The following is a 21358-nucleotide window of genomic DNA, read 5'->3' on the forward strand; positions in this document are numbered from 1 at the left end:
ATGAGGTGGGGGTTGTGCTTACAGCCCAACACCATGCAGTACGTTTGGCATTTGCCAGAGAAATTTGCCACTGGCGCCCTGTGCTCTTCACAGATGAAAGCAGGTTCCCACTGAGCACATGTGACAGACGTGACAGAGTCTGGAGATGCCGTGGAGAACGTTCTGCTGCCTCCAACATCCTCCAGCATGACCGGTTTGGCGGTGGGTCAGTCATGGTGTGGGGTGGCATTTCTTTGGGGGGCCGCACAGCCCTCCATGTGCTCGCCAGAGGTAGCCTGACTGCCATTAGCTACCGAGATGAGATCCTCAGACCCCTTGTGAAACATATGCTGGTGCGGTTGGCCCTGGGTTCCTCCTAATGCAAGACAATGCTAGACCTCATGTGGCTGGAGTGTGTCAGCAGTTCCTGCAAGAGGAAGGCATTGATGCTATGGACTGGCCCGCCCGTTCCCCAGACCTGAATTTAATTGAGCACATCTGGGACATCATGTCTTGCTCCATCCACCAACGTTACGTTGCACCACAGATCCCTCAGGAGACCATCCACCACCTCATCAGGAGCATGCCCAGGTGTTGTAGGGAGGTCATACAGGCACGTGGAGGCCACACACACTACTGAGGCTAATTTTGACTTGTTTTAAGGACATTACATCAAAGTTGGATCAGCCTGTAGTGTGGTTTTCCACTTTAATTTTGAGTGTGACTCCAAATCCAGACCTCAATGGGTTGATACATTTGATTTCCATTGATAATTTTTGTGTGATTTTGTTGTCAGCACATTCAACTATGTAAAGAAAAAAGTATTTAATAAGAATATTTCAGTTATTCAGATCTAGGATGTGTTATTTTAGTGTTCCTTTATTTTTTGAGCAGTGTATTTGGCTAAGGTGTATGTAAACTTCTGATTTCAACTGTATGTTGCCCTCTCCATGTAAGGAGTGATGCTGGAGAGGAGAAGCAGGTACAGGGAGTCAAACATTTAATAGGGAACAGACATGGAACAAGACAGGAACAGCAGCAGAACATGTGTAACACTGACATATGCCAATCAATCCCGAAGCAGGGAACATAGCTGGGGAACAGACAGATATAGGGAAAGTAATGGCACATCTAATTGAGTCCACGTGAGTCCAATGATCGCTGATGCGTGTGACGGGGGGAAGGCAGGTATGCGTACTGATAGTGACTTGAGTGCATAATGCTGGGGATCCTGGCGCCCTCAAGCACCAGGGGGAGGAAGAGCGGGAGCAGGCGTGACACTCCATTCCTGTTGTAAAATGGAGTAGCAGAAACTGATCCCCAGTTTCCCATCCATTCCTCTCCTCATACTGTAGGTTACTCTGCTCCATCCCCATCACTCTTCTGAATGACTAGAGGTGTCCAGAGCCCCAGTGGCTGGTGTTCTGTCTCTCTCTCTCACTATCAATCAGGGCATGCCTTTGTACCCGGAAAGAGAGAGAGCCTTGTTATTGTCACCACAGCAGCACAGCAGAGAGAGAGTCAACCACCACCAAGCGAACATGGGCCACAGAGGAAAGAGTGTAGTTTGCATTTCAGCGGAGCAATCAAGCATGCAGATGATTTTCATGAGGATAATTATACAGTATTAGAGACAGGACAAAAGTAATCTGTTCCCTGCCCTGTCACTGATACAATTGAGGGAATTTTTCATCTGTGCATTGTTGGCAATGATGAGTTGGTTCATACATGAATTGTCAGACTATTTTACCTCTGGCGTGGTATTTAAAAACTATTATTGAAAATATATGTTGTCATTATTAGCCATTGTCACTTTGAGATGACATGGATGCATAGCTAAATATAATTTGCTCCCACATGGGGTGTCCTCCCCCGTGGTGTGTCATGGCATGGCTCTAAATTTAGATCACTTTAACAAAATATGAATGATTAATAAATGTTTAAGGCTATACCCTGCATGTCTCTTTCTGGAGAAGCCATACACTATTTATAATGGAGAGTGAGAGTATATACTGTTGGTGAGACGCAGGGTGGCAGTTAAGCATGTAGTTTTATCAAGCAGAAAGGAAGCATCTGGAGCCGTGCCCAGGCCAGATAGATGGATCCTTGGCCCCTGGGCCTCATGTTCTCCAATGTGGTGTGGCAGGTTGGCACTTCTCTTCTCCATGTGTCAGAGACGCTAGCAGAGAGGAGATAGGGTAGAAGTTTGCAAGGGAGAGGCCTTGTGATAGAGAGGGAGTGTGTGAGGCAAGGGAGAGGCCTTGTGATAGAGAGAGGGAGGGAGTGTTAGGAAGAGGTGTTACTGTTAAAGGAAGGAGTGTTTAAGTGAGAGCCTTGTGATGGAGGGAGTGTGTGAGGCAAGGGAGAGGCCTTGTGATGGAGGGAGTGTGTGAGGCAAGGGAGAGGCCTTGTGATGGAGGGAGTGTGTGAGGCAAGGGAGAGGCCTTGTGATGGAGGGAGTGTGTGAGGCAAGGGAGAGGCCTTGTGATAGAGGGAGTGTGTGAGGCAAGTGATAAAATACAGAGGGAGCGAGGGGTGAAGGGTAAAGGCACATACAGTTGAAGTCAGAAGTTTCCATACACTTATGTTGGAGTCATTAAAACTAGTTTTCAACCACTTTTTCTACTTCTTGTTAACAAACTATAGTTTTGGTTAGGGCATCTACTTTGTGCATGACACAAGTAATTTTTCCAACAATTGTTTGCAGACAGATTATTTCACGTATAATTGACTGTATCACAATTCCAGTGGGTCCAAAGTTTACATATACTAAATTGACAGTGGCTAATTGACATCATTTGAGTCAATTGTAGGTGTACCTGTGGATGTATTTCAAGGCCTACCTTCAAACTCAGTGCCTCAACAATAGTACACAAGTATAAACACCATAAGACCACACAGCCATCATACCGCTCAGGAAGGAGACACGTTCAGTCTCCTAGAGATGAACGTACTTTGGTGTGAAAAGTGCAAATCTATCCCAGAACAACAGGAAAGGACCTTCTGAAGATGCTGGAGGAAACAGGTACAAAAGTATCTATAGCCACAGTAAAACAAGTCCTATATCAACAAGGATGAAGCTACTGCTCCAAACCGCCTTTAAAAAAAGCAAGACTACGGTTTGCAGCTGCACATGGTGACAAGACCGTACTTTTTGGAGAAATGTCCTCTGGTCTGATGAAACATAAATAGAACTGTTTGGTCATAATGACCATCGTTATGTTTGGAGGAAAAAGGGGGTGTCACGCCTTGACCTTAGAGAGCCTTTTTATTCCTCTATTTGGTTAGGTCAGAGTGTGATTTGGGTGGGAATTCTAGTTTGCCTATTTCTTTGTTTTTGGCCGAGTGTGGTTCCCAATCAGAGGCAGCTGTCTATCTGTTTACCTTTTCGTTGTTGTGAGTGTTTCACTTTATTATAACCAACACAAAAACATCCTATGGCGATCTTCATTAGCATCGAAGAGCCCCTGTGATATGCAACTTTTCAGGGAAGCTAGAAACCAATATACACAGGCAGTTAGAAAAGCCAAGGCTAGCTTTTTCAAGCAGAAATTTCCTTCCTGCAACACAAACTCAAAAAAGTTCTGGGACAATGTAAAGTCCATGGAGAATAAGAACACCTCCTCCCAGCTGCCCACTGCACTGAGGATAGGAACCACTGTCACCCCTGATAAATCACCTATAATTGAGGATTTCAATAAGCATTTTTCTACGGCTGGCCGTGCTTTCCACCTGGCGACCCCTACCCCGGTCAACAGCACTGCACACCCCACAGCAACTCGCCCAAGCCTTCCCCATTTCTCCTTCTCCCAAATCCAGTCAGCTGATGTTCTGAAAGAGCTGCAAAATCTGGACCCCTACAAATCAGCCGGGCTAGACAATCTGGACACTTTATTTCTAAAATTATCTGCCGAAATTGTTGCAACCCCTATTACTAGCCTGTTCAACCTCTCTTTCGTGTCGTCTGAGATTCCCAAAGATTGGAAAGCAGCTGCCGTCATCCCCCTCTTCAAAGGGGGGAACACTCTTGACCCAAACTGCTACAGATCTATATCTATCCTACCCTGCCTTTCTAAGGTCTTCGAAAGCCAAGTCGACAAACAGATTACCAACCATTTCGAATCCAACCATACCTTCTCCGCTATGCAATCTGGTTTCAGAGCTGGTCATGGGTGCACCTCAGCCACGCTCAAGGTCCTAAACGATATCTTAACCGCCATCGATAAGAAACAATACTGTGCAGCCCTATTCATTGACCTGGCCAAGGCTTTCGACTCTGTCAATCACCACATCCTCATCGGCAGACTCGATAGCCTTGGTTTCTCAAATGATTATCTCGCCTGGTTCACCAACTACTTCTCTGACAGAGTTCAGTGTGTCAAATCGGAGGGCCTGTTGTCCGGGCCTCTGGCAGACTCTATGGGGGTGCCACAGGGTTCAATTCTTGGACCGACTCTCTTCTGTATACATCAATGATGTCGCTCTTGCTGCTGGTGAGTCTCTGATCCACCTCTACGCAGACTACACCATTCTGTATACTTCTGGCCCTTCTTTGGACACTGTGTTAACAACCTTCCAGACGAGCTGCAATGCAATACAACTTTCCTTCCGTGGCCTCCAATTGCTCTTAAATACAAGTAAAACTAAATGCATGCTCTTCAACCGATCGCTGCCTGCACCTGTCCGCCCGTCCAGCATCACTACTCGGGACGGATCTGACTTAGAATATGTGGACAACTACAAATACCTAGGTGTCTGGTTAGACTGTAAACTCTCCTTCCAGACTCACATCAAACATCTCCAATCCAAAGTTAAATCTAGAATTGTCCTCCTATTTCGCAACAAAGCATCCTTCACTCATGCTCCCATTGTAAAACTGACCATCCTACCGATCCTCGACTTTGGCGATGTCATTTACAAAATAGCCTCCAATACCCTACTCAATAAATTGGATGCAGTCTATCACAGTGCCATCCGTTTTGTCATCAAAGCCCCATATACTACCGACCACTGCGTCCTGTACTCTCTCGTTGGCTGGCCCTCGCTTCATACTCGTCGCCAAATTCACTGGCTCCAGGTCATCTACAAGACCCTGCTAGGTAAATTCCCCCCTTATCTCAGCTCACTGGTCACCATAGCAGCACCCACCTGTAGCACGCGCTCCAGTATGTATATCTCTCTGGTCACCCCCAAAACCAATTCTTCCTTTGGCCGCCTCTCCTTCCAGTTCTCTGCTGCCAATGACTGGAACGAACTACAAAAATCTCTGAAACTGGAAACACTTATCTCCCTCACTAGCTTGAAGCACCAGGTGTCAGAGCAGCTCACAGATTACTGTACCTGTACATAGCCCATCTATAATTTAGCCCAAACAACTACCTCTCCCCCTACTGTATTTATTTATTTATTTAGCTAATTTGCACCCCATTATTTCTACCATTCAAGTGTTTTACTTGCTATATTGTATTTACATCGCCACCATGGCCTTTTTTTGCCTTTACCTCCCTTATCTCACCTCATTTGCTCACATTGTATATAGACTTATTTTTCTACTGTATTATTGACTGTATGTTTGTTTTACTCCATTTGTAACTCTGTGTTGTTGTATGTGTCGAACTGCTTTGCTTTATCTTGGCCAGGTCGCAAATGGATATGAGAAGTTGTTCTCAACTTGCCTACCTGGTTAAATAAAGGTGAAATAAATCTAATTTAAGATGTGGAATTACATGCACGCTGTGCCTTGGCTCATTTATGACAGGGAGTTTGAAGACAGCGGACCTGACAGGGGGAGGCTTGCAAGCTGAAGAACACCATCTCAACCTTGAAGCACGGGGGGTGGCAGCATCATGTTGTGGGGGTGCTTTGCTGCAGGAGGGACTGGTGCACTTCACAAAATAGATTGCATCATGAGGAGGACAATTATGTGGATATAGTGAAGCAACATCTCAAGACATCAGTCAGGAAGTTGAAGCTTGGTCGCAAATGGGTCTTCCAAATGGACAATGACCCCAAGCATACTTCCAAAGTTGTGGCAAAATGGCTTAAGGACAACAAATTCAATGTATTGGAGTGGCCATCACAAAGCCCTGACCTCAAGCCTATAGAAAAACTGTGGACAGAACTGAAAAAGCATGTGTGAGCAAGGAGGCCTACAAACCTGACTCAGTTACACCAGCTCTGTCAGGAGGAATGGGCCAAAATTCACCCAACTTATTGTGGGCATCTTGTGGAAAGCTACCCAAACATTTGACCCAAGTTAAACAATTTAACGGCAATGTTACCAAATAGTCATTAAGTGTAAGTAAACTTCTGACCCACTGGGAATGTGAAGAAATAAATAAAAGCTGAAAGAAATAATTATTTCTACTATTATTCTGACATTTCACATTCTTAAAATAAAGTGGTGATCCTAACCGACCTAAGACAGGGAATTTTTACGAGGATTAAATGTCAGGAATTGAGTTTACATGTATTTGGGTAATGTGTATGTAATCTACCGATTTCAACTGGATATCTAGTAATGTGTGTGTGTGTGTACATCTGTAATGTCTATGTTAATGTTTTTAAATGTATGTAAATTGTGAAGTATTTTTGTCTGTAATGTCTTGTTCATTATGTCGGTTCCCAGGAAGACACGCTGTCGCTTTTGCCATTGGTTAATAAAAAATTTAAAAAAGGGCTGTTAAAGAGGGGGAGTTGTTGAGCAGCTGACATGGGGGGGTTATTTGCAGGGAGGCAAGGACCCAACGGAGCACAAGGCACCCAGTGTCCTCAGCCCCCTCCAGCTGGCTGTGGCTGTGTGTGAGTGTGTGTGGCCTCAACCTTTCTCCACTGGTGTGGTGTGGCCTCAACCTTCTTCCACTGGTGTGGTGTGACCTAAACCTTGTTCTATTTGTATGGTGTGGTGTGGTGTGGCCTTCCTCCACTAGTGTGCTGTGGCGGTATCCTTCCTCCATTAGTGTGGTGTGGCCTCGGTGTGGTGTGGCCTCAACCTTTTTCCACTGGTGTGGTGTGGTTTCAACCTTCCTCCACTGGTGTGGTGTGGGCTCTGCCTTCCTCCACTGGTGTGGTTTGGCTTCAACCTTCCTCCACTAGTGTGGTGTGATCTCAACCTTTCTCAACTTGTGTGGTGTGACGTCAACCTTCCTCAACTTGTGTGGTGTGGCGTCAACCTTCCTCCAATGGTGTGGTGTTGCCTCAACCTTCCTCCACTGGTGTGGTGTGGCCTCATCCTTCCTCCACTGGTGTGGTGTGGCCTCATCCTTCCTCCACTGGTGTGGTTTGGCCTCAACCTTCCTCCACTGGTGTGGTGTGGTCTCAACTTTCCTCCACTGGTGTGGTGTGGTCTCAACCTTCCTCCACTAGTGTGGTGTGGTCTCAACCATCCTCCACTGGTGTGGTGTGGCCTCAACCTTCCTCCACTAGTGTGGTGTGGCCTGATCCTTCCTCCACTGGTGTGGTGTGGTCTCAACCTTCCTCCACTGGTGTGGTGTGGCCTCATCCTTCCTCCACTGGTGTGGTGTGGCCTCATCCTTCCTCCACTGGTGTGGTTTAGCCTCAACCTTCCTCCACTGGTGTGGTGTGGTCTCAACTTTCCTCCACTGGTGTGGTGTGGTCTCAACCTTCCTCCACTAGTGTGGTGTGGTCTCAACCATCCTCCACTGGTGTGGTGTGGCCTCAACCTTCCTCCACTAGTGTGGTGTGGTCTCAACCATCCTCCACTGGTGTGGTGTGGTCTCAACCTTCCTCCACTAGTGTGGTGTGGTCTCAACCTTCCTCCACTAATGTGGTGTGGTCTCAACCTTCCTCCACTGGTGTGGTGTGGTCTCAACCTTCCTCCACTAGTGTGGTGTAGTCTCAACCTTCCTCCACTAGTGTGGTGTGGTCTCAACCTTCCTCCACTAGTGTGGTGTAGTCTCAACCTTCCTCCACTAGTGTGGTGTAGTCTCAACCTTCCTCCACTAGTGTGGTGTAGTCTCAACCTTCCTCCACTAGTGTGGTGTGGTCTCAACCATCCTACACTGGTGTGGTGTGCATTGCCTTTTCTTTTCCTTTTCTGGGTTCAGGCCTCAAGTAGCTACATTCCATTTTTATTGATGGTGTTGTTTGTATGTGTGGGTGTGTGTGGGTGTGCGTGCATGTGTGTGTGTGTGTGTGCGTGTGCTTTTGTCAGAGGTGGCTGGCTTAGCTGTGGAGGGTTGATGAGGCAATGCTGCACGCTAAGCTCTAATAACTCTTTTCCTCTCTCTCTGTCTCTCTCTCTTTCTGTCTAACTCTCTGTCTCTCTCTGTCTAGCTCTCTCTATTTATCTCTGTCTCTCTTTGTCTGTGTCTCTCCTCTCTCTCTATCTCTATCGCTCTGTCTTTCTCTCTGTCTAGCTCTCTCTATTTCTCTCTCTCTCTTTGTCTGTGTCTCTCCTCTCTCTCTATCTCTATCGCTCTGTTTTCTCTCTGTCTAGCTCTCTCTATTTCTCTCTGTCTCTCTTTGTCTGTCTGTCTCTCCTCTCTCTCTGTCTAGCTCTCTAGCTCTCTATCTCTATCGCTCTGTCTTTCTCTGTCTCTCTGTCTCTCTCTCTCTCTCTCTCTGTCTCTCTCTCTCTGTCTCTCTCTCTCTGTCTCTCTCTCTCTGTCTCTCTCTCTCTCTCTCTGTCTCTCTCTCTCTCTCTCTCTCTCTCTCTCTCTGTCTCTCTCTCTGTCTCTCTCTGGTTAAAATACAAAAGGGAAAAATAAACAAGCATGAATATGGGTTGTGTATACAGTAGTGGTTGGTACTGGTTGTCCTTTTCTTGTGGCAACAGGTCACAAATATTGCTGCTGTGATGGCACACTGTGGTATTTCACCCAGTAGATATGGGAGTTTATCAAAATCGGGGTTGTTTTCAAATTCTTTGTTGTTCTATGTAATATGAGGGAAATATGTGTCTTTAATATGGTCATACATTTGTCAGGAGGTTTGGAAGTGCAGCTCAGTTTCCAACTCATTTTGTGGGCAGTGTGCACACAGCCTGTCTTCTCTTGAGAGCCAGGTCTGCCTACGGTAGCCTCTCTCAATAGCAAGGATATGCTCACTGAGTCTGTACATAGTCAAAGCTTTCCTTAAGTTTGGGTCAGTCACAGTCGTCAGGTATTCTGCCGCTGTGTACTCTGTTTAGAGCCAAATAGCATTCTAGTTTTCTCTGTTTTTTTGTTAATTCTTTCCAATGTGTCAAGTAATTATCTTTTTGTTTTCTCATGATTTGGTTGGGTCTAATTGTGATGTTGTGGGCTCTGTGGGGTCTGTGTTTGTGAACAGAGCCCCAGGAACAGCTTGCTTAGGGGACTCTTCTCCAGGTTCATCTCTCTGTAGGTGATGGCTTTGTTATGGAAGGTTTGGGAATCGCTTCCTTTTAGGTGGTTGTAGAATTTAACGGCTCTTTTCTGGATTTTGATCATTAGTGGGTATCGGCCTAATTCTGCTCTGCATGCATTATTTGGTGTTTTACATTGTACATTGAGGATATTTTTGCAGAAATCTCTCTCTCTGTCACTATCTCTCGCTCTCACACACACACACACACAAGTGGGCTGGGCTGGGATGTCTGTGTGCTCTGGGAGTTGGCCTGCCTGCTGACAGTGCTAGATGGCAGGATTAGGTTATTTCTATCAGAGAGGCGTTTCTATGTACTGTGGTTCAGGTATGCCACATGTATTATGTATCTGCACTGCCTGGATGACGGAGGAGGGAGAGCAAAACGGGTCTGCCGGAGTGTCTTCCCCAGGAGAGTGTGAGAGAGGCAGAAAGTGAGCAAGAAAGGAAGAAGGAAATAAATAGAGGCACCGTGGAGGTCTATTAAAACTCACAGCAGGAGCTCTTTGTGACAACGGATCGAGTCCGTACTGCTGCTCCTTGCAGAGGAATTGGAAGAACCTCTGTCAGTAACATCCATTTAAGGTGGCAGCATTTTTTTTTAGGTTAGAATGTAACAGAACAGACACTGTAGATTAGTCTTTCCTCTGCCCATTCCCACTTATTTCCATTTACCCCTCCCTCCCCTCCTCTCTCCACTAACTAGCTCTTCTCTGCAGAATATTTGTGTAGTCTTTGTGGTGTTGTTTTCCTTGACCACTCCTTGTCCAGCTATGTGGTGACAGAACTGATGCAGAGTGACCTCCATAAGATCATCGTGTCACCTCAGCCCCTCAGCTCAGACCACGTCAAAGTGTTTCTCTATCAGATCCTCCGAGGTAAGACCTCTCCGACACGCTCTGACACTCCCAGATCACATTACAAACATTAAAACAGGATTTTCTCACAAATATCAGTTTCAATCGTCATTGATATAAAATGGGGTGCAACCTTCGCATGAGAAACTGTTTTGAAAACCGTTCAACTGAATCCTTCCTGGCATGTGTTTTTTTTTTTGCAGGACTGAAGTACCTGCACTCAGCTGGCATCCTACATCGAGACATCAAACCTGGCAACCTCCTGGTCAACAGCAACTGTGTGCTTAAGGTTGATCTACTGTCCTCTACTATCTAACATTTCCATCCTTATGTGATGATGACATGTATTAGTCAACTGAGATGTACAGTGTTATATTTATGAGGTCAAGTTGGGGTTGGATTCTGCTCTGTGGATGTACAGTATCTGAAATACACACTCACACTCCTGACTCCTGCCCTCAGTAGCAGTCTGGCGTGGTGAGTCTCTAGCCTGTGTTACCGGGGGTCTGATGCCCCAGTGGGATTTCTACAGTACAAGATGCTGGGCTCCTGACATAAATCTTCATCCTGGGGCTTGGTAATGGAGGCCCTGCCTTGGTTTATGCTACCCCTAGCTCCACCTCCTCCCCCCACAGACACTGGAGCGGTGCTAGTCCACGGGTGGGGGAGAGGGAAGAGAGAGAGAAAGGAAGGAGGGAGAGGGGAGAGAACAGAGTGATTCAGTGTGTTCTCTGGCTGACTCTGGAGAACAGATTGTCTTTAGCAGACATTTACTCATTTAGCTCCTAATTCTCATTTCCCAAACGGGAAACCCTCTCCACACATTCTGTGCTATTTTCAGTGGAGCCCATCCCTATCTGCCTCTGTGATGCTCCCTGCCTGCCTGTGATTGTGTGCTATCTGCCCATGATATCAATGTGTATGCCATTATTTTAGAGCGAGGCACTCCTCATTTAATTTCTGATGATGAACATAATGATGATGATGAACATCCCCTTACAAAAATCTCCTCCCTCAGCAGCATCAGCTACTCAAGCAGTTTGATTCAGTTGTGTACAAGCAGTAATCGTCTGGAGTAATGTGACAAGGCCCGTAGCGGTGCAACACTAACGTGGCTCCCCCAATCTTTCACTTCCTGTCATTCTGTCCAGAATTTATATATAGTTAACATAGCAAAAACAAGAAATGGGGAAAAACTGCTGTTATTTAGTACGTAGCTGTCATAAGAGACCGAGCTGGAAGTGTGTCCCTGTATTGACATCGTAGAAGAGGTTGATGATTAACTTCATTGAGTGTTTTCATTGGAAATGTAATTAGTGACGTTTTTCTGATATACAGTGGCTTGTGAAAGTATTCACCCCCCTTGACATTTTTCCTATTTTGTTGCCTTACTACCTGGAATTACAATAGATTTTTGTGGGGTTTGTATCATTTGATTTATGCAACATGCCTATGACTTTGAAGATGCAAAATATTTTTTAATTTGAAACAAAACAGAACTTGAGTGTGTATTCCCCCCTCCCCAAAGTCAATACTTTGTAGAGACACCTTTTGCAGCAATTACAGCTGCAAGTCTCTTGGGGTATGTCTCTATAAGCTTGGCACATCTAGCCACTGGGATTTTTGAAGGCCAAACTTCAAGGCCAAACTGCTCCAGCTCCTTCAATTTGGATAGGTTCCGCTGGTGTACAGCAATCTTTAAGTCATTCCACAGATTCTCATTTGGATTGAGATCTGGGCTTTGACTAGGCCATTCCAAGACATTTAAATGTTTCCCCTTAAACCACTCAAGTGTTACTTTAGCAGTATGCTTAGGGTCATTGTCCTGCTGGAAGGTGAACCACCTTCCCAGTCTCAAATCTCTGGAAGGCTGAAACAGGTTTCCCCCAAGAATTTCCCTGTATTTAGTGCCATCCATCATTCCTTCAATTCCTACAGGTTTCCCAGTCCCTGCCTATGAAAAACATCCCCACAGCATGATGCTGCCGCTGCCGCTACCATGCTTCACTGTGGGGATGGAGTTCTCGGGGTGATGAGAGGTGTTGGGTTTGCGCCAGACATAGCGTTTTCCTTGATGGTCAAAAATCTCAATTTTAGTCTTATCTGACCAGAGAACCCTTTCATCCATATGTTTCTGGAATCTCCCACATGCCTTTTGGCGAACACCAAACATGTTTTTTTAATTTTTATTCAGGCCACTCTTCCGTAAAGCCCAGCTCTGTGGAGTGTACAGCTAAAAGTGGTCCTATGGACAGATACTCCAGTCCCCGCTGTGGAGCTTTGCAGCTCCTTCAGGGTTATCTTTGGTCTTTTTGTTGCCTCTCTGACTAATGCCCTCCTCACCTGGTCCTTGAGTTTTGGTGGGCGGCCCTCTCTTGGCAGGTTTGTTGTTGTGCCATATTCTTTAATTGTTTTAATAATGGATTTAATTGTGCTCCGTGGGATGTTCAAAGTTTCGGATATATTTTATAACCCAACCCTGATCTGTACTTCTCCACAACTTTGTCCCTGACCTGTTTGGAGAGCTCTTTGGTGTTCATGGTGCTGCTTGCTTGGTGGTGCCCCTTGCTTAGTGGTGTTGCAGACTCTGGGGCCTTTCAGAACAGGTGTATATATACTGAGATCATGTGACTCTTAGATTGCACACAGGTGGACATTTTAAAATTAATTTATGTGACTTCTGAAGGTAATTGGTTGCAACAGATCTTTTTTATGGGCTTCATAGCAGAGGGGTTAATACATATGCACCCACCACTTTTCAGTTTATTTTTTAATATATCATTTTCTGAAACAAGTAATTTTTTTAATTTCACTTCACCAATTTGGACTATTTTGTGTATGTCCATTACATGAAATCTAAATAAAAATCCATTTAAATTACAGGTTGTAATGCAACAAAATAGGAAAATCACCAAGGGGGATGAATACTTTGGCAAGGCACTGTAACGGCTCATCCCTTGAAGAGCTTGGGAGAAGTGAGATATGAGTCAACAAAGAATTTCGGAGCAGCTCGTTAGTCCGTTTATGAACGATCCAAATATTCCATTCTTTTGTGTCTTTAGACGAATCAGACAATGTTCTTATTCAGTTATTTAACAATTGACACTGGCCAGTCACAGTAAGCTACCAAATAATAAATGGTGTATCTTGTAAGAAGCTGCATGCATCTAAACCTTGGGTTAGGTTGGGTTGGGAGGACTAGTCTATTTGTGTATTGGTATTGATGGATGTATTAATGTGAACATGTTCTCTGCCTTCATACCTTTTCAGATCTGTGACTTTGGGCTGGCGCGGTTGGAAGAGCTGGACGAGTCTCGTCACATGACTCAGGAGGTGGTGACACAGTATTACCGTGCGCCAGAAATCCTCATGGGCAGCCACCATTACTCCAACGCCATCGACATCTGGTCTGTAGGATGCATCTTTGCCGAGCTACTGGGCCGACGCATCCTGTTCCAGGCACAAAGTCCCATCCAGCAGGTAACCAATACTGTAAACACTGGGGACATGTTGATCTGACATGGGATACTTGCTGATCTAATATTCAGTGTAGAGCATTTCCTTGCTTACTTTATAAGAAAAAAAGTTATTGGCTATTCTTGGTTGTGCTTGTTAGTCAGTAGACTTCACTGAGGTGTGTTATTTCAGCTTGGTTTGAGCTTTCAGAGATAAAATCTGTATTTGAAAACAGGACAGAGCTTCCTTGACCCCTTAATGTCCATGTCTCTCCAAACCTTGGGCTCTGGTCCTGCCTCCTTTACCTCCCTTTCAAAGATGACATGTTGAGTTAGATGGGGAGGAAAGCAGTCTTATGTCTCAGTACACACTACTCCCTTTCACTTCTGATATTGACACAAATAGCTCATGTCTAAATTGACTTGTTCGCAGACACTGTAAGTTTACAATGGACTGAAAAATTGCATTCCGAAGCAATAAGTCAATACACAGTATAGCTCCCTGGAGTCCTTAACTTGGCCTGCCTCTCTCAACTCCCTCGCCTTTACTGCATATGTGCCATAGCGTGTGTGTGTGTGAGCATGTGTGGGTTTGTGTGTTTGTTCGTGCATGCGTGTGTCAAGTACAGTAACATATGCTGCATGATGTTCTTCTGTGTGTGTTCTGTGTTGTAGCTGGATCTGATCACGGACCTGCTGGGCACTCCCTCTCTGGAGGCCATGAGGACAGCGTGTGAGGGGGCCAGGGCCCACATCCTCAGAGGACCACACAAACAGGTAGGGACATGGATGAGCAGTGTGTGTTCTCTGGTGCAGGACAGAACATTTGTCTCCTGAGCTAGGTTTTCATAAGTCCTATGAATCAAATATATTTTCGGTAATCATGGCTGGATGGGAATATGTATCTGTGACATATTTGTTTCCACACATGGTTACAGGAGTCAAACACATCAGTGATGAGTGGTCCTCTTGGACAGCAAGATGGTGTCTTAGTGTTGTTGATGTTGTTTGTTTCATTGACATTTGAGCCATATTAAGCCAGAAGGGATCCTACTTCCTGCCACCAGTGCAGTCCCAGGACACATCGTGGGGGTGAAGGGGGAGGCAGGGGGGCTTGATGGTGGTCTGAAAAAATGTATGACACTCGCAGAAATGCAGTAGTAGGAAATATACATTTGTGGTTAATCTTTTCATCACAAAACCGACTGATTTTGACAACTACATTTCATTGGCAAGATTAGAAAACCTAGGCATGACATGTCAGCAGCACACGCTGACACTACACATTTTTTATTATCATTTTTTCAAAAACGCTTTACGGCGAAAGCACACCATGCGATTATCTGAGGACAGCGCCCCGCACACAAAAGCATTACATACATTTTCCAACCAAGCAGAGGCATCACGAAAGTCAGAAATAGCGATAAAATAAATCACTTACCTTTGAATATCTTCATTTGGTTGCAATCACAAGGGTCCCAGCTACATAACAAATGGTCCTTTTGTTCGATAAAGTCCTTCTTTATATCCCAAAAAAGTCTGTTTCATTGGCGCGCTAAACTCAGTAATCCACCGGTTTCCCTCGTTCAAAATGCATACAAATGAATCCCATAAGTTACCAATAAACTTCTTCCAAACATATCATACAACGTTCCTAATCAATCCTCAGGTACCCTAATATGTAAATAAACAATCAAATTTAAGACGGAGAATACCGGAGACCATAACCGGAGATAAATAACGAAGTACGCGACCTCACCGGAACGCGCAACAAACACTACAGCCAAAATGGGAGCCACTTACTAAAACTACAAATTCTAGCTCATTTTTCAAAAAACAAGCCCGAAACTCTTTCTAAAGACTGTTGCCATCTAGTGGAAGCCCTAGGAACTGCAATCTGGGAGGTCTTCCTATTATATTTGCATTGAAAGCCATAGTAATCAAGGGTGAGCTGATTTTTTGTTTTCTGGATGGATTGTCCTCGGGTTTACGCCAGCCATATAACTTCTGTTATACTCACAGACATTCTTTTAACAGTTCTGGAAACTTTAGAGTGTTTTCCATCCAATACTGCCAATTATATGCATATCCTAGCTTCTGGGCCTGAGTAACAGGCAGTTTACTTTGGGCACCTCATTTATCCAAACTTCCGAATACTGCCCCCTAGCCCGAAAAAGTTAAGAACAAACATTGAACAAACATTGAACATTATTTTCAATGACGGCCTAGGAACAGTGGGTTAACTACCTTGTTCAGAGGCAGAACTACAGATTTTTACCTCAGGGACTCGATCTTGCAACCTTTCGTCGGTTACTAGTCCAATACTCTAACCACTAGGCTACCTGCCTCCCACTTGTATATCCAGTAAATCTGACCAAAATATGAAAGACAATTATTGTAATTTTGAATTCTGTAAATTGAGTGTGGAATAGGTGAATAATGATTGTTTCCTATCAGCAATGACAAGCCACCGGGGTCTGACAACTTGGATAGAAAATTACTGAGGATAATAGCAGACAATATTGGCACTCATATTTGCCATATTTTACATTTAAGCCTGCTAGAAAGTGTGTGCCCTCAGGCCTGGAAGAAAGCAAATGTAATTCCGCGACCTAAGAATAGTAAAGCCCCCTTTACTGGCTCAAATAGCCGACCAATTGGCCTGTTACCAACCCTTAGTAAACTTTTGGAAAAAAATTGTGTTTGACCAGACTCAATGCTATTTTACAGTGAACAAATTAATAACAGACTTCCAGCACGCTTATAGGGAAGGACATTCAACAAGCACAGCACTTACACAAATGACTGATGATTGGCTGACAGAAATTGATAATAAAAAAGATTGTAGGGGCTGTTTTGTTAGACTTCGGTGCGGCTTTTGATATTATCAATCATAGTCTTCTGCTAGATAAACATATGTGTTATGGCTTTACACCCCCTGCTATATTGTGGATAAAGTCTAACCTGTCGAACAACACACAGAGAGTGTTCTTTATTGAAAGCCTCTCCAACACAATCCAGGTAGAATCAGGAATACCCCAGGGCAGCTTTCTAGGCCACTTAATTTTTTCAATCATTACTAAAGACATGCCACTGTGTCTATGGCTGTTCATCTTACACTCCTCTCCCCTCCAACCGTGCTGGTCCTCTACCTGCAGGGTGGTTGTTCATCTTACACCCCCCCTCCCCTCCAACCGTGCTGGTCCTCTACCTGCAGGGTGGTTGTTCATCTTACACCCCCCCTCCCCTCCAACCGTGCTGGTCCTCTACCTGCAGGGTGGTTGTTCATCTTACACCCCCAACCACTCCAACAATGCTGGTCCTCTACCTGCAGGGTGGTTATTCATCTTACACCCTCCAACAATGCTGGTCCTCTACCTGCAGGGTGGTTGTTCATCTTACACCCCCAACCCCTCCAACAATGCTAGTCCTCTACCTGCAGGGTGGTTGTTCATCTTACACCCCCAACCCCTCCAACAATGCTAGTCCTCTACCTGCAGGGTGGTTGTTCATCTTATACCCCCAACCCCTCCAACAATGCTGGTCCTCTACCTGCAGGGTGGTTGTTCATCTTACACCCCCAACCCCTCCAACAATGCTGGTCCTCTACCTGCAGGGTGGTTGTTCATCTTACATCCCCCCCTCCCCTCCAACAATGCTGGTCCTCTACCTGCAGGGTGGTTGTTCATCTTATACCCCCAACCCCTCCAACAATGCTGGTCCTCTACCTGCAGGGTGGTTGTTCATCTTACACCCCCAACCCCTCCATCAATGCTGGTCCTCTACCTGCAGGGTGGTTGTTCATCTTACATCCCCCCTCCCCTCCAACAATGCTGGTCCTCTACCTGCAGGGTGGTTGTTCATCTTACACCCCCAACCCCTCCAACAATGCTGGTCCTCTACCTGCAGGGTGGTTGTTCATCTTACACCCCCAACCCCTCCAACAATGCTGGTCCTCTACCTGCAGGGTGGTTGTTCATCTTACACCCCCAACCCCACCAACCGTGCTGGTCCTCTACCTGCAGGGTGGTTGTTCATCTTACACTCCTCTCCTCTCCAACCGTGCTGGTCCTCTACCTGCAGGGTGGCTGTTCATCTTACACTCCTCTCCCCTCAAACCATTAGCGCTGGGAATTGCCAGAGCCCTCACTACTTGCAATGCTCTACCTGCAGGGTGGCTATTCATTGACCAATTGCATCTATATGTGGATGGGTATTCACACGTTGACCACATTCAGTACATACAATCTCTTCAAATGCCCTGATTTGAGCTGTTCCTTCAGATGCCAGTTCAAAGGTTACAAGATGCAGCCAGAGGTCAACACACACTTGGAAGTTATTTGGAGGGTTAAGGGAGCTGCTTATTCATGTGAGAGGACAAGGTCTTTGTGAAGGTGGGGAGAATGAAGCATCACAGGGAGCCCCTGCCCTCCTATCATCCCCCTTTCATTTCCCTTTGGGAGGGGGTGAAGGACTTGCGAGAGGAGGATAAGAGGGAGGAGGAGAAGGTGAGAGGAGAGCTTGACCAAAGAGCCCCAAAGCTTGGAAGAGGGGAGAAGGTGTTCATTTTTACACAATGGGGGTCTGGGGTGTTGGAGCTTGGGACGGAAGGAGGGAGATAAGATAGGAGGGAAACATGGAGAGAGGAGGAGGGCAGGCAGACCGAGTGCAGCTTTTAAAGACAAGGTTTTCATGGACCTCAGTACATCTGCTTATTCTCACAAACGGTGAGAACGTCCACAGAGGAGTACAGGCACTTGGGCTGCTTCTCACTAACCTAATGTAGCTTCTTCTTCTTTCCTCTCCTTCTCACTAACCCAGGTATTCCCAAACTGGGGGATATGTGCAATGCTGTGGGGTACACCAAATAAAAATGTGATACATTTTATTATTTATTTATTTTTTACATTTTATTTTCTTTACATTTTCAAACCTTCCATTTATATTTTCCAACTAGGGCTATACATTTGGGTGAGTTTTTTTTCTTTCCTGAGTAGCCTCGTTTCACTGCCAAAAATAAAATGAAACCATCTGGTGTTCAGTGAAATAACAACACAATGTCAAATATAGGTAGCCTAGTCAAATAATTAACATCCAATCACATTAACCGTTACTCTCTCGCGGGAATTCCGCTAACGGTCCGTATGTAGCCAAACATAGCTGCTGCTCATGTTGGTATCTCTACTGATGGAGCAAAAGCCATGACAGGGAGACATAGTGGAGTGGTAACGCGCGTGCAAGCAGTTGCTCCCGACGCCACAGTTGCTCCCAGTACACTGCAGCATCCACCGAGAGGCTCTTGCTGCCAAGGGAATGCCTGACAGCTTGAAAGACGTTTTGGACACTACAGTGAAAATGATTAACTTTGTTAATAAAGCAAGGCCCCTGAACTCTCGTGTATTTTCTGCACTATGCAATGATATGAGCAGCGACCATGTAACGCTTTTACAACATGCAGAAGTGCGCTGGTTATCAAGGGGCAAAGTATTGACACGTTTTTAAAAAAATTGATAGACAAGCTTAAAGTTTTCATTACTGACCATCATTTTAATGAATTATCTGAATCTAGGATTACAGGGACTCCACAACTATATTCAATGTGTGGGACAAACATTGAGGCTATGATTATGATTATGATCTTCTCTGTCTGCATTAACAATGACAACATACAGGTCTTTCCATCACTGTATGATTTTAGTGTGCTAATGAACTCAAGCTTACGGACAATGTCAAATGTGATATAGCGAAGCACCTGAGTGAGTTGGGTGCACAATTACGGAGGTACTTTCCCGAAACGGATGACACAAACAACTGGATTCGTTATCCCTTTCATGCCCTGCCTCCAGTCCACTTTCCAATATCTGAACAAGAGAGCCTCACCGAAATTGCAACCAGCGGTTCTGTGAAAATTTAATTGAATCAGAAGCCACTGCCAGATTTCTGGATTGGGCTGCGCTCAAGAGTCTCCTGCCTTGGCAAATCGCGCTGTTAAGACACCCTTTGCAACCACGTACCAATGTGAGAGTTGATTCTCGGCCCTCACTAGCATGAAAACTAAATACAGGCACAGACTATGTGTGGAAAATGATTTAAGACTGAGACTCTCTCTAATACAACCCAACATTGCAGAGTTATGTGCATCCTTTCAAGCACACCCTTCTCATTAGTTATTCACTATTTTCGTTGAACAAATAAGGTTTTAAATGTAAGGTGGTTAAATAAAGAGCAAAATGATTGATTATTATTATTTATGGCCTGGTCCTATAAGAGCTCTTTGTTATTTCCCACGAGCCGGTTTGTAACAAAAACAGTCATTCTTATGTTTAATAAATATATTGTATAGTGTGCGTGTGGCAGGCTTACAATGATGGCTAAAACAACATTTGAGAGTTGGCTGACCCTGGGGCTAGAGATTGGAGGTTGAATGTTTTAAGGGGTACGGGACAATAAAACCACTACACTAACCTAATGTAGCTCTCTCCTCTCCTTGTCACTACTCTAAAGTAGCTTCCTCTCCTCTCCTTCTCACTACTCTAATGGAGCCTCCTCTCCTCTCCTTCTCACTACTCTAATGTAACCTCCTCTCCTTCTCACTACTCTAATGTAGCTTCCTCTCTGTGACACTACTCTAATGTAGCTTCCTCTCCTTGTCACAACTCTAATGTAGCTTCCTCTCCTTCTCACTACTCTAATGTAGCTTCCTCTCCTTGTCACTACTCTAATGGAGCGTCCTCTCCTCTCCTTCTCACTACTCTAATGTAGCTTCCTCTCCTTGTCACAACTCTAATGTAGCTTCCTCTCCTTCTCACTACTCTAATGGAGCGTCCTCTCCTTCTCACTACTCTAATGTAACCTCCTCTCCTTCTCACTACTCTAATGTAGCTTCCTCTCCTTGTCACTACTCTAATGTAGCTTCCTCTCCTTCTCACTACTCTAATGTAGCTTCCTCTCCTTGTCACTACTCTAATGGAGCTTCCTCCCCTCTCCTTCTCACTACTCTAATGTAGCTTCCTCTCTGTGACACTACTCTAATGTAGCTTCCTCTCCTTGTCACTACTCTAATGTAGCTTCCTCTCCTCTTTTTGTCACTACTGTAATGTAGCTTCCTCTCCTCTCCTTTTCACTACTCTAATGTAGCTTCCTCTCCTCTCCTTCTCACTACTGTAATGTAGCTTCCTCTCCTCTCCTTCTCACTACTCTAATGTAGCTTCCTCTCCTCTTTTTGTCACTACTGTAATGTAGCTTCCTCTCCTTCTCACTACTCTAATGTAGCTTCCTCTCCTCTCCTTCTTACTACTCTAATGGAGCTTCCTCTCCTCTCCTTCTCACTACATTAATGGAGCTTCCTCTCCTCTCCTTGTCACTATTTGAATGGAGCTTCCTCTCCTCTCCTTCACACTACTCTAATGTAGCTTCCTCTGCCCTCCTTGTCACTAGTCTAATGTAGCTTCCTCTCCTCTCCTTCTCACTAATGTAATGATGTTTTGAGGGGAAATAGAACACATCAGGTTGCTGATTCTCTCTGTGCTTTCTAAATAAATCTATGTGAGGATGACCAGTGAAATGAAAGCCATTGGTCTCTACTGTAGCCAGCGTTAGGAAACTAGCCCCCACCTACCCTGCTCTGGAGGCTTAGGCAGGTCAATACCCCAAGCCAAATGAGTTTAGAAATCAGAGAAGGGCTTGAAAGCTGCTAAGCACCCCCTCTCTCCACATGCACGC

The 21358-nt window shown here is 45.1% G+C and overlaps 1 protein-coding gene across 1 annotated transcript in view; it reads left to right on the forward strand.

Annotated features, from left to right (window-relative positions):
• Positions 1-21358, forward strand: part of LOC115115928 (serine/threonine-protein kinase NLK) — a 149548-nt gene that overhangs the window by 102053 nt on the left and 26137 nt on the right. The window contains exons 4-7 of the mRNA XM_065024346.1: positions 10096-10202; positions 10385-10470; positions 13452-13661; positions 14312-14413. Coding sequence (XP_064880418.1) covers positions 10096-10202; positions 10385-10470; positions 13452-13661; positions 14312-14413 — 505 coding nt within the window. The remainder of the gene's footprint in view (positions 1-10095; positions 10203-10384; positions 10471-13451; positions 13662-14311; positions 14414-21358) is intronic.

The sequence above is a fragment of the Oncorhynchus nerka genome, linkage group LG11 (assembly GCF_034236695.1).
Source record: "Oncorhynchus nerka isolate Pitt River linkage group LG11, Oner_Uvic_2.0, whole genome shotgun sequence".
NCBI classification, from domain to species: Eukaryota; Metazoa; Chordata; class Actinopteri; order Salmoniformes; family Salmonidae; genus Oncorhynchus; species Oncorhynchus nerka.